Genomic DNA, 14,133 nt, shown 5'->3' on the forward strand with positions numbered 1-14,133 from the left:
GGTTGCATCCCTTTTGTTAAAAAAAGGGAAGCATTATGCGAAATAATATAGTGATATATATTTTTTATTTTTATTTTTTTTTTAAGTTATACTCAATCGAATTAAAAGGAAAATCAATAATGTAGATTTTGTCCAATAAAAAAGTATTGTGGAAAAAAATATATAAATATCATGTTTTCAATAAAAATTTTCATATCCATAATTTGGTATGCCTGAGTATATATATATTTAAATAATGTGTAAAAAATAGTAAGTAGCAAACTAAAAACATATTAATCCTATGGTAAGTAAATAATATTAGATTGTTTTATTACACACAAAAAAATAACAAATAACTAAATAAAATATTTGAAAAAAAAAAAGAGAAAGAATATAGCTTTTCCTATTATAGAATGAATAATATGATAAAACAATATATTACCATCGTTACTACATTTTTATAACTATGATAGTATAAACAAACTTGTATATCTCTGTTTTAGTATTGTTCTAATATATAGATAGGGTGAAGATATAAGAAAAAATTATAAAAATATGATAAGAGGAAATAAATATGCATATAAATAGTAACCTTAAAAAGTGTATAGTTTAGCAAATACCATATCTTTGGAAAATTGTCAATTTTAAAAATAAATAATAATAAAATAAACAACAGTAACATAAAAATAGATATTATAAAGAGAACATTTACCGATGATACTAATATTATATATATGCACATATACTGTAAATATGTTAAATTCCCCAAACCTCAAAATTAACATACCAATATTTATTAAATACCTTTACATATTTTTGTATATAATGAGAATATTGGAAAAAAAAATAATATGGCTATTTTCGCCATATCATATATAGCAATCATATATTTATGAATACAATTTTATATAATAAATATTAATTTTTTTGAAATTCCAACTACAACATTATATGCCTTGCCTACGTATTATTATATGCACTAAATACATATTGTTCCTATTTTAGCGAACAAAAATATTAAAATTAAAAATTTTTTTCCCTTTATATTTTTTTTTATATATTTGTATTATACATATATTATTTTTTATATTTATTAAATTTTTCTTTAAATATACAAGTATACATTGTTATAGAAATTTAACGCTCGAAAAAGCTGTTGGCTTTTAAAATTTACTATATGGAATTTTAATGAATGTAGAAAATTGGCATATATTAAGAAATAGTATAGAAAAATTACACAGTATTAATATATACATGTATATTTATTTATTTCGAGTTAAGTGAATTTTTTTTAAACGTACTATATTTTGTAAAATATATTGATTATCACGAAAATCGAAAATTTCCTCTAATTCTCTATTTTATTATTTATTTCCTTTTTAATATCTTAAAAAATAAGTTAAAAATATTTATTATTGATAAAAATATAGCTAAAATATACATAATTAATCTAGCTAAATATAACGATTTATCCCACTTTCAAATACATAAGCAAAAAAAATGTCATCGTTTAAATTACTTGGTGTTGTAAACAACAGAACATGGGGGCCTGACATAAAAAATGAAGAGTTAGTGAACTCCTGTATGGAGGATATAAAAAAGTATCAATTTGAGCCTTCTATGAAATTTGAAAAGATTGGTAAAATATGCGATTTTACAACCACTACCTATCAAAAAAATATAAAAGATATAAATAAAATATCAGGAGATGGTGATAATGCATTTGAAGAAGAGCTACAATTTCAAACTGTTGACTTAAGAACAGGACAAAAACCAAAAGGTACTTTGTTTAATAAAAAGAAAATAATAAATAAACAAACAACTCAAGCATTTGCTCAAAAACAACAAGAAGAAGATAATTTATATAGTAGTAGAATTAAAACAGCTGAACAGAAAAAACAAAAGATGTTACAACAAGCTAAAACAGCTAGATTAAATGCTCGTCATAGAATATTTACAGAATGGAGTAATGAACCAACTCCTTCATGGACAGTAGATTGTGAAATTATGTTTAATGAGTTACCTAAAAAATCAATTAAAATTGATCATTTGAAAATCGAAGATATATTTTTCCGAGGAAAAGTATTATATTATGATAAAAGGTTTGAAAATATTAATGTTAAAAATCCACCTTTCCTTGCACATTTAAATAAAGATGCAAATATATTAGTTTGTAAACCTAGTGATGATCAAGCATTAATGGAAATTTTAGATAATGAAGAGAAAAAAGCTAAAGAAAATAATTCAAACGGATTAATTATTGTATCTACCGATCAAATATTATCTTGCCTTATGTCTTGTGTACATTCTAAATATTCTTGGCATTTAATAATTAAAAAAAAAGGAAATAGAATTATTATAGATAAAGATGATGATTCTATTATTGATTTATTAACAGTAAATGAAAATTCATTAGATGCACCAACTCAAGATAGTGAAAATAAAATAAATTCATTACAAGCTTTAGGTTTAGAAGCAGTTAAAATTAATGAACGATTTAAAAATCATGTCCAATTAAATAATCAAATAGCTGAGGAATATGATAATACATCATTTAATTCAAAACACTGTAACAATAATTCTAATATTCTATATAGATATAGAAAAATTAATCTCCCACCAGTAATCCATGGATCATCTAAAACGAGTTGTACCATCATCACAAGAGGAGAAATACATTCAAAAATAAAAGGATCAAATAATTCATATGTTTATATTTGTTCATTAAATGAATATGATATTAAAAGCCATAAAAATTGGAGATCTCAAATAGAAAATCAAAAGGGTGCATTATTAGCTAACGAAATACGTAATAATACATATAAACTTCATAAATTTATATGTCAAGCTTTATTAAGTGGTTGTGATGACATTAAATTAGGTTTTGTATCCCGAAAAAATGCTAATGATTATGAAAATCATAATATATTATCTATCCAATCACATAAAACAAAAGATTTGTCAACACAAATTGGATTAAAATATGAAAATATATGGGGTATACTCAAATTTATTATTGATAACATTTCAGACAGACCAGATGGTAAATATGTTATTCTCAAAGACCCATTAAAATCTTTATTACGTTTATATTGTACACATGAAGATGATTAAATATCTTTTGAAAAATATAAATGGATATAGAAAACTTATATATAAAATGTATATACAATTTGTTAGTTTATAAGTTACATGAAACTTGCTATAATGAAATATATTTTATTCTCATTTTTTTTTCTTTATCCTAATTTTTTTCCCATTCTTATTTTGTATTTTTTTCTTTTATCAATCTTAACATTTTTCGATAATATCCTATAACCTTATTTATTACACACACCTTATTTTAATTTTATTACTATGCATAAATTATAAATATGCATGTGTGCAAATACCTTATTTTCACATGAATATGCGGAAAATATATAGTTCGATAAAAATGATAAAGGCTTACAAATTTGTGCTATTTCCACTTTGTTTCACAATTCCTTTTTTTATGTTATGTATGCAAGTGTGCATATGTATGAAGAGTGGCTTATTTTGAAAATATATATGTATGCATACACGGAACAATTTATATATATATTTTTTCTTTACGCTTTTTACAATACTGCAATACATACACAAAAAAATGTGCTTATGATTTTTAACACTTAAGCATTACATTAAAAATTTTAATAACATAGATATGAAAGTATATCGTTTTTTTTTCTTATTGTTCCTAAAACCCTTCTAATGAAAAATGCACACAAAGCTGTGTTCTCATAAATTATACTAATTCAAACAAAAAGGAAAATGGGAATGAGAATGAAAAAGTAAAAATCTCTATAGATATAAACGAATCAAAAAATGTATAAATATTATATTGTATCACCTAGGAAATAAGAATATTTCTGTTACATATGAATATTTTTTTTTATATTTATAAAAGTGGAATTAAAAATAATATCAACGGTGCAAATTATTACGATGGAAGGGGAAAAATTAACAAAATAAAATTAGGTACAACTTTTATTACATTTATTAATATGGTTAAATGTTCTATATCTGCATATACAAATTCATTTATTTGTTTAATTGAAACCTGTTCGGATTAAGAATAATCCTACAAATAAAAATTTATATTGGAAAAAAACATTTTAATTGCGCTTTTTCTTAGTGTGCTTTAATACTTTTTCATTATGTTTTAATTTCCTTTCTATGCTTTTTTTTTTCATTTTTTTTTGAATTATTTCAGTATTTATTGTAGAAATAAAATTTCCATGAGCACACACAAATAAAATATATATGCATACCCAATGTAAGGTCTTTTTTCACACGCAAGTAATAAAATAGCAATGTATATTAGTGGATTAGATTATTGTTTGATCGTTATTTTTCTAAAAAAATACTTTAATAGTATTGCATTTTTTTTAGTATTTTATTTTTTTTACATTTATTTAGTTTAAAATTTATGTTACCCCCTGATAATAATTTTAGTAACATATTTAGAAAATATTCGGTTGCAATATTAATTGTGAAACCCTTTTATATTAAAATAATTTTTTAGTTAAATTTGTTTTGCTTTTTATATTTTACTTATAATAAATTTTTACATTAAATTTCATTATATATTTATTTTCCGTCGATTTGGCAATGCAGATTTTCTCATATATATTCAATATAATAATATTTTTTATGTATTATAATTATATGAATTATTTATATATTATTATTCAATACTAATTAATATTTGCAAAAAACAAAAAAATTATTATAATAAAAAAATAGGTATCACAATTTCATAAATATAACTTTTTAGAAAGTAGAAAAATTATTTTAAAATACTGTATTTGCATACATTATTTATATATAATATATATATATATTTTTTTTTCTATGTGATCTTAAAAACGAACAATAAAATTGTCCCTGAAAATAGTAAATCCGCTTATATATAATTTCCCATTTTCATTCTTTCAAAAAAAAAAAAAATTATTATGCATACATATAAATTTATATATCCCCTATCTTTACCATTATTTATATTTTATTATATATGCGCATAAACTAATTTAGTTAATTTTTTTTCCAAGTATTTGGGTAATAAGAATAAATAGTTTCAACTAAAAAATGGTATAATTTTAATGTTTCTTCAACCTAAATATATATTTTATTATGACTCAAATATAACTATATAATAATAATGTTTTTTCTATATTAAAAAAAACAAAAATAAAAAACATATGCAATGTATTATATATTCCAATTTAAATGGTTTGGCAACGAATGAATGTTAGGTGTTTTTTTTTCTCCTACTTTTTCATTGTTTAGTTTTGTATTTCCTTTTTTCTTTTAATTATATATATTTTTTTTTTTATTTATTTTTTTAGTATTTTAAACTAAAATGAATCTTTTATAAATACAATTATATAACTAATTCTTTAATGTTACATATGCATTCATTTATTACTTTGTACTATATATATTATTATATGCATGGTAAAACTTATGTGTATAGTTTAATATTGTTATATAAAACTTATAACGACAAATATGAATATGATTATACATTCACATATATGCCCGAGTAAATAATTCATATTTGTATATACTTTTTTACTGTGCATATATCATGTTTATAGAATGAATTAATATTTTCTATATATAGCTGAGTCATTTTATATATATGAAGATTGAAGGTTCTTATATATAATATATCGATACATATATATATATGAGAAGAACATGCATTAATAAATAAATTATACGCATTACACACTTATCTTTTTTAAAAAAAAATGAATTATATTTGCAATAATATATTTATTTCATAAAATTATTAACTAAAATAATTAGATAAATAGAGTAATAAATTTTGTCTAAAATATTTTATGCTTAAAAAAAAAAGTAACATCAAAAATTAACTTTAATTTTAGCTTTCTTTATAAGAAGGAATTATAAAACAAGCATTTTCACAAGAACGGTATTAAAAACGAAGAAAACAAAAGACGGAAATTATTAATATTGTCTATGAAAACAAAAATATGGAAGTTTACTAAATAAATTTTACAGTATATAAAATATTTATGGCAATATTATTAAACAGAAAATAATTAAACGCTTTTTTGGAATTGCACATAAATATATACTCATTGTATGAACAATATACATACATAAATATATATGTATGTATAAAGCCCATACATTTGTGTATAATTTAGTGTAAAAAAAATAAATAAATATAGCGCTCCAAATTAAACACAAAACATGAAAAAAAACGATTCAAGCAATAATGAGAAGAAACAAAAAAAAAATAATTCAATCAAGCAAGACAGTACAACCAATTTGAATTTTTCAAAGAAAAGGATAATATTTAATAACTTAATTGTAGACAATTTTAGAAATATAAATGATATAAATAATTATTTAAGAAATTCGTCATTAAATTCAATTGGGAACAAAAATAAAAATGTGATAAATGATAAATATGCTGATAATTACCCCAAAGATAATAAAAAGAAAAAGTCGCGTAACTACAATGCCGCTATAGAATCAGTCGAAAAAAACTTATCTACCATCAGCTTATTTAATAATGATAATAATGAAAGTATTTTTAATAATAGTATTTCTGCTATTATAAAGCGAAGTATTAAAAATAATAAAAAAATAAGTAATGATTTGAAAAGGGTATTGAAAAAAAAAGGAAAATCTATTAAAAAGGAGCGACGAAAAAAAAAACACAAACATATTACACGTAAAGATAAAGATAAAAAGAAAAAAACAAAAAAAAATATAATAAGCATAATTAAAAAGAAAACGAAAAAATATAATATCCGAGAAAATATTTCAACATCAGGCACAATTTCTAATAGTACAAAAAAAAGTCATAGAAAACACAAAAAACATAAAAAAATAAATTTTCAAAGTTCTAGTAATAATGAAGATGGATTTAGCAGTCATAAACATGCATTAGATAAAATATATGGATCTTTGAAAAATAATAATAGTTCAATAGATCCTGTAATAAAGAATTTTTATATTGAATGTGAAAATAATAATATAATTTCAACTGATGAATATTCAAATTATTATAAACCACCTAGTGATATATATGATAATGATAATTATATTCATAATAAATATCAAATTTCAAATATATATGCAAATGCAAAAGATACCAATAATAATTTTAATTCTTATATTAAAAGAAAAAAAAATTCAAAAAAAATCGACAAATTTGAGCATTCAGAAAATGATTGCATAGGGTTTGTATGTGATGAAGAGTATATGTGTGAATACCTCCATTTTGATGAAAATCATGTTGAAAGCCCAGATAGGATAAGATGTATCATCAAAGCATTAAAAGAAAAAAATATAATTAATAAGATGGTTCAGATAAAATGTAGGGAAGCACTGTATGACGAAATTAAAGAATGCCATACAAGAGCTCATATTAATAATATTTTTTATTCATTAAAAAAAAAATTAAAATATAAAAAAAAAGATGTTATATACCCATTTGATAAGCATGATACTTATTATACTTTTCACACCGGGACTGTTTCTAAAAGAGCAGTTGGTGGACTTTTAAATTTATGTGATGCTATATTATCAGATAAAAATGAAAAATTTAAATACATTGATTTTAAAAAATCACTTCGTTATAATTATAATTTTTTTAAAAAGAATTTTTCTAATGATATAAATAAATTTATAGGAAGAAATATTAATCATAACACACATTTGAAACGATCAAAATCAGATAGCAGTTTAACTTCACTGAAAAATTCACGACGTAATTCTCTTCTCAACAATGATAACTATGCTAATAATAATGAAAATTTCTTAGTTAATGAATGGCGAAACAAATTACCAAAAAACAAAAAAACATCATGTTATTCCTATAAGTCTATGTGTGAAAGTGTTAAGAATAATTTAGATGCCTCTCATTCACAAAATTTAGAACAATTTCAGGAATATCCTTCTAATTTTAATGATAAAGAAAAATTATATAACAGTGATTCAAGTAATAATAATAATGCATATACAGAAGTTGCAGGAATTGAAACAGACCAAGTGCAGACATTAAATTCTTCCGAAAACCATTTATTCAATGAATCTAAAAATAATATCCAATTCAAAAAAATGCGAAGTTATTCAACTACAATGTGCAATATAAAAGATTGTGACAGTAATAATATAAATCAAATTTCTGATCTAAAATGTGGATTTGCTGCTATTAGGCCACCTGGGCATCATTGTAGCAGAAATAGCCCATCTGGATTTTGTATTTTTAATAATATAAGTGTTGCTTGTAAATATATATATATGAAATATGGAATAAAAAAAATTTTTATTTTTGATTGGGATGTACACCATAATAATGGAACACAAGAGATATTTTATAATGACAAAAATGTTTTATGTTTTTCTATACATAGATTTGATTCAAACAAAAAAGTCAAAAAAGGGAAAAGCAAAGAAACAAATAAGGGTAAAAATGTAAAAAAAGATTCTTCTGCATATAATCAAAAAAACAAAAAAAAAAAAAAAACGAACCGTGCAAACACAGCTAGCAATATTAGTACTGCTGCGAGTGTCGCTGCAACTTCAAACCTTAATAAATATAATACTACTACTAAAAGGAAGGCAAAAATAAATAGCAAAAATAAAAACAAAGATAACGGACTAAATTCTTATAATTCATCATCTAATTCTGATACAAATAAGAAAGAGAAAAAAAAAACAAAAAAAAAAAAAACAAACAAATCACGTAAATCAACTGAAGAAAATGGATTTTATCCACGAACAGGTGCTAAAAGTGAATTAGGAGAAAAAAGTGGATATAAATTTAATATTAATGTACCTTTAGAAAAAGGTTATAATAATTGCGATGTATATTATGTTTTTAAATTTTTGTTATTACCAATATTACAAGCATTTCAACCTGAATTTATTTTCATTTCTTCGGGTTTTGATGCTTCAATTAGAGATCCGTTAGGAGAATGTAATTTAACTCATACTCTATATGAATGGATGACACTACAATTAAAAAAATTTGCAAAAATATATTGTGACGGTCGAATAATATTAGTTTTAGAAGGAGGTTATAACTTAAAATATTTGCCAAAATGCACAGTAGCATGCTTAAAAGCTTTAATTAAGAAAAACATAAAAATACCAAACCAAGAAACAACACGTAATGATGGTAATAATCTCATGCTTAATGATCAAACAAATGAAGAAGATCAAGATAGCAAGGAAAATAACAATAATAATGAATCACAAGAAGGTCAACTCAATTTAGAAAATGATAACCTTTCTGATAAGCCAATGTATACACCCACAGATGAAAATACCAATATGCATGCAACAAATAATGACGATTCTCAATTAGATAAAAGTCAAAATGACATTGACATGGATGATGATGGTTATGCAAGCCCGGTGATAAACAAAATGAATGAAACAAACTCATCTTTGGAAAATGAAAAATTAACAAATTTAAAAAATGATTCGAGGAAAATTTCAAGTACATATGATCATGAAAATTTTTATAAATTTAATAATTTAGAAAATTATCCCAAAAAAGGTGATAAAATATTCAATTATTATTGTGAAAATCCATATCCTAGTAATAAAAAAAAAAAAAAAAAAAAATTATTTACTCGAGGCAAACTTCATTATTCTACTTATAAAGTTATTAAATATTTTTTAAGTATATTTAAAGGTGAGCCATATTATTTAAATGTTAATTTACCACCTTATAATAAATTTGTTAAAAAAAAGGGATTAGAAAATGATTCCTCATCAAACCTTGGTCATAAAATAAAATTCTACGATGAGATATACAACTCATCTGATGATAATAGTTATGGCAAGGAAATTTTAAGTGGATATACAAAGAAAAAAATTAAAGAATTAAATATGTACAATCAACAAGCGAATGAATTCAGTTCATTATCATCATCACCATCAAATATTTCAAACAGTGACTTATATTTTTCAAATGATGACTTAGATGGCACTGATACCAACTCGTATAGTAGCCACTACAGTATGCAAAAAATCATTACACTCAATAAACTTAAATCAAAAATAAATAGTACTATTAATAATAGTAGCAGTAGAAATACAAATAAAAAATATAAAAATCAAATAAATGAAATGGGATTTTCCAATTCTATTAATAATCATTTTGATAAAAACAATGAATTTTATGATTTGACAAATTATATTGATAATGATTTTTTGATGAATACTAGTAATAAGAAAAATGAAAGTAAATCAAAAACAAAATTGAGTAAACGAATTATTGCTCGAAATTCAAGAAATCAAGCTAATTTCCAAAATTCCAATAAAATGAAAAAATATAATTATCAATGTCATACAATTTCAAACGTATCAAAATATAATGGCATACATCGTTATATTAATGGAGACTTAACAAATATTAAATATAGTCAAGATCAATTACAAAATTCATTTGCTATGTATACACAAAGCAAAAAGGGATATATATTCTTTTATGGAAGTGGTCATAAAAATCAATGGGTATTACCTGTAAATAAAAAACTAACAAAAATAATAAAGCTATGTTCTAAATCAGAAGCTTTTTTTTATGCATGGTTATATCTATGTTGTGATAAAAAAATATGCATTACAAACACACAAGAAAATTATTCTTCAATATTAGATGATAATATAACAGTTGAAGGCACAAAATTAAATAAAGATTTTTCAGACGAAGAAATAAAATTATGTAAAGAGCTTCTCAAATTTACAGTACCATGTTATCAAGTTTTCTTGGAAGAAAATCAACTCATGCAATTGGGTCGTGTAGAAGAACTATATGAATCATTAGATGAAGCAGAACACGATGGAGTAAAATCAGAAAATGATAATTCATATCAGTATAATGAACATAGTAATAATGGTAGTGTCAATAATGATTCGCGCCAAAATAATATGGACGATAATAAATATGAAACATATGAAACACAAAGCAATTCTGATATAAAAGAAAATGAAACTCCAAACGACCCAGAATTTTATGAATCAAAAATAATGGAAAATGAAAATGTAGATAATGAAAAAGAGAGAAATGATTTTTATGATGTAATTGAAGACAGCGAAAAAGAAGAAGGTGAATATAGTGAAAAAGAAGAAGGTGAATATAGCGAAAAAGAAGAAGGTGAATATAGCGAAAAAGAAAATGATGAAAATAGCGAAAAAGAAGAAGGTGAATATAGCGAAAAAGAAAATGATGAAAATAATTCTGCCCCTATAAATATTGACAATAACAATGATCTAATAGATGATACTTATGAAAATAAAAATGATATAGAAAAAAAAATATATATAAATAAATTAAAAACAGCTATTTGCTTACGAAATGTGTTAAGTACTATGAGGCACCCATGTGCTATGGATATAAAGATGGGAATAAAATTATATGGTGATAATTGTGATGAAGAATCAATACAAAAAAAAATTGAAAAAGCAAAAAATAGATCTTGCTTATCGCATGGATTTCATTTAACTAGTTTAATAGGATGGAATAAAAAAAAGAAACAGCCATTTTTTATATCAAAAGAAGATGCACATTTAATAAAAAATGATGATAAATTTGTCGAAGCTTTTTTATCATATTTCTTAGCATGTGATAATATACAACTTTCTGTGTTTTTGTTAAAAAAAGTTCTTATAATATTAGAACACATGAAAGTATTTTTTGAAAATCAATCTTATTTTGCTTTTTGTGGATCAAGCTTATTGTTTGTCTTTGATTCCGACCCTTCGAAAAATAAATTTGACGATAAAAATAATGACGAGAATGCTAACAACTCTGATAATTCAAATGCAGAAAATAGCAACAATGATAATGCTTTTACATCTGGGCACGAATCAGATAAATCAGAAAGTAGTAAAGAACAAAATTATGATCATGAAGAGGAAAAAAAAACATATGAAGAGATCTTTAATTTTAGGGATCATATTCAAAAACAATTTGAAGACTCTCTAACTACAGAAGAGAAAAATGTTTATATGGGCTCAAAGTTAAACACTCATATTTTGAAAAGCGCTAGTGTCTACATAATTGATTTTGCCCATGCAAGCCTAGATAAGAAGGAACAAGACCAGGGATTTTTGTTGGGAATAACTTCTCTCCACCGAATAATAATCAAAACGATGGAAAAAGTAAAAGCCTCGATTTGAACATTTTGATATTTTAAACCTTAAACCATACAATACATACAAAAATAATGGAAATAAAAGAAACTAGCTCTCTATGCTACTTTTCAGTTCCATTTTCAAGTACCAAAATAAAACTGATCAAAGTGAAGCAAAAGAGTTCACGTATCTACACCATCATATGTCTAAGGGTTTCATGGATATTATTAATCCGTTATTTTATCATTAATATTGTTATAAATATTTTTTTTTTCATAAGGCAATTTAATTTCTGATAAAATTGTTTTTACTTACACACACATAATGTGCAAATGCATATGTATAGTGCTTATATATTACTATGCTATTTTATATAAATAAATACTTTAAAAAAATATAATTTTTTTTAAGATCCTCATAATCCGTAAAAGTTGTATTACTTAAAAATATTGTAAAAATTGACATATATTTTAGTAGCACATTTCATTAAAATAGAATTAAATTCATTATATGTTTCATTTTTTTCTAAATAAATATCAGATTATTATTATCCAATCATCCATTTATTTATTTTCCTAATATTTATTGTTGCTTTTTTTAATATTATAAAATTATATTTTTGTGTTATAATAAAATACACTGCTTTGTTAAATATATTCCCAATACATATTGGTATATGAAATAGTGTATAAATATATAAATGCATTGTGTGTATATAATATTTTTCACAAAAAAAAAACTAATATAAAAGCAGCCTTTTTAACTTTGTTTTATTTTAATACTTCACACTAATAATCATGCTATTTATTCAAAAGGTTATAAAAATAATTTTTTTTCAAAAAAATTTGGCACGCTATATATATGTTGTCGAAATATATGTACATTATGTGGCATATTCATTACGAAATTTTAAAATTATAAATATGTTTTATACATAAGAAATATTTATGAACATTTATAAGTTTTAATTTGCATTTTATATAAAAAAAATAAAAAAGGGAAATCAATACAATGAAAGTTTAAAATGTGTAACCAATTTATAGGAATAACTATTGTATTATTCAGAATAGATCTTAAAGCAGTGGGCTTTTATTTTTTTTCATACAAATTTTTACATATTAAATATAGCAATATTATTATTTCAATGACCTTTAAATATGCATGTTATAAAAATATAAGAAAAATTTACAATGAATATTCAAATAATAGCACACATTTGGCTTTTATATTTTTTTGACAATTCTCAACTTGTTTGATGCATGTCGTAAAAAGAATGCATACATGTGTATAACAAATATTTGAATACACATTTAATCCTATTATTTTATACATTTGTTTTTTTATCTCTTTTTTAAACGCCCATTGAATAACAAAATATTTCCATGAAAATTAAATACATTGGTGTTCATCAGTTTTAGAACCAATAGTGATGATCCTTGTATACATATATATATGTATGCTCGAAAAGCCATGTAATATAATTTCGTTTTAGTAAAAAAAAAATATTATTATTATTTTTTTTAAAGAAGAGTGGATGGAACATTGTTATTTTATGGTTAGTGTCACATAAATAGATACAGAACTTCTCAAATACCGAGTATTTTTCCTTACTAATAATATTTCACATTGCTATTATACATTATATATATTATATGTAAAAATGCTTTTTCTTTTTTTTAAGCTTTCATTATAAAAAACTTTCCCTATATTAATTAAACATTAAAAATAGAATAAATATATATACATACGTTTTTTATTCCATATTTCTTTTTGCTTAATTTTAAAATAGTTTTTTGCTTATACAAATTAGCGTAATAAAATTATATATAATGGGGTTTAAAAGCAAAATAATGATACAAAAGAGTTTTATAAACATTACGTAAAATTTTATGGATTTTTTAATCAATGAAATCAATTTATATTTATATAAAATGGGAATATGAACCCATATTATAAAATTAATACTTGCTTTTTATGCGTATATAATATTAATATTTATTT

General features: G+C 22.6%; 2 protein-coding genes across 2 annotated transcripts; both read left to right on the plus strand.

The window, feature by feature from the left end:
• Positions 1-1,479: 1,479 nt before the first annotated feature.
• Positions 1,480-3,093, plus strand: PCHAS_1206800 (eukaryotic translation initiation factor 3 subunit D, putative; the record flags this gene model as incomplete). Its single annotated transcript, XM_728664.2, has 1 exon — positions 1,480-3,093. One exon carries the CDS (start codon positions 1,480-1,482, stop codon positions 3,091-3,093), a length of 1,614 nt encoding a protein of 537 aa, XP_733757.2.
• A 3,132-nt stretch (positions 3,094-6,225) lies between these two features.
• PCHAS_1206900 (histone deacetylase 2, putative) lies at positions 6,226-12,177 on the plus strand (the record flags this gene model as incomplete). The annotated part of the gene is made up of 1 exon (XM_016798804.1): positions 6,226-12,177. The coding sequence occupies one exon, from the start codon at positions 6,226-6,228 to the stop codon at positions 12,175-12,177; it is 5,952 nt and encodes a 1,983-aa protein (XP_016654173.1).
• Between the last annotated feature and the right edge of the window lie 1,956 nt (positions 12,178-14,133).

This window comes from Plasmodium chabaudi (genome assembly GCF_900002335.3).
Source record: "Plasmodium chabaudi chabaudi strain AS genome assembly, chromosome: 12".
Classification (NCBI taxonomy): domain Eukaryota; phylum Apicomplexa; class Aconoidasida; order Haemosporida; family Plasmodiidae; genus Plasmodium; species Plasmodium chabaudi.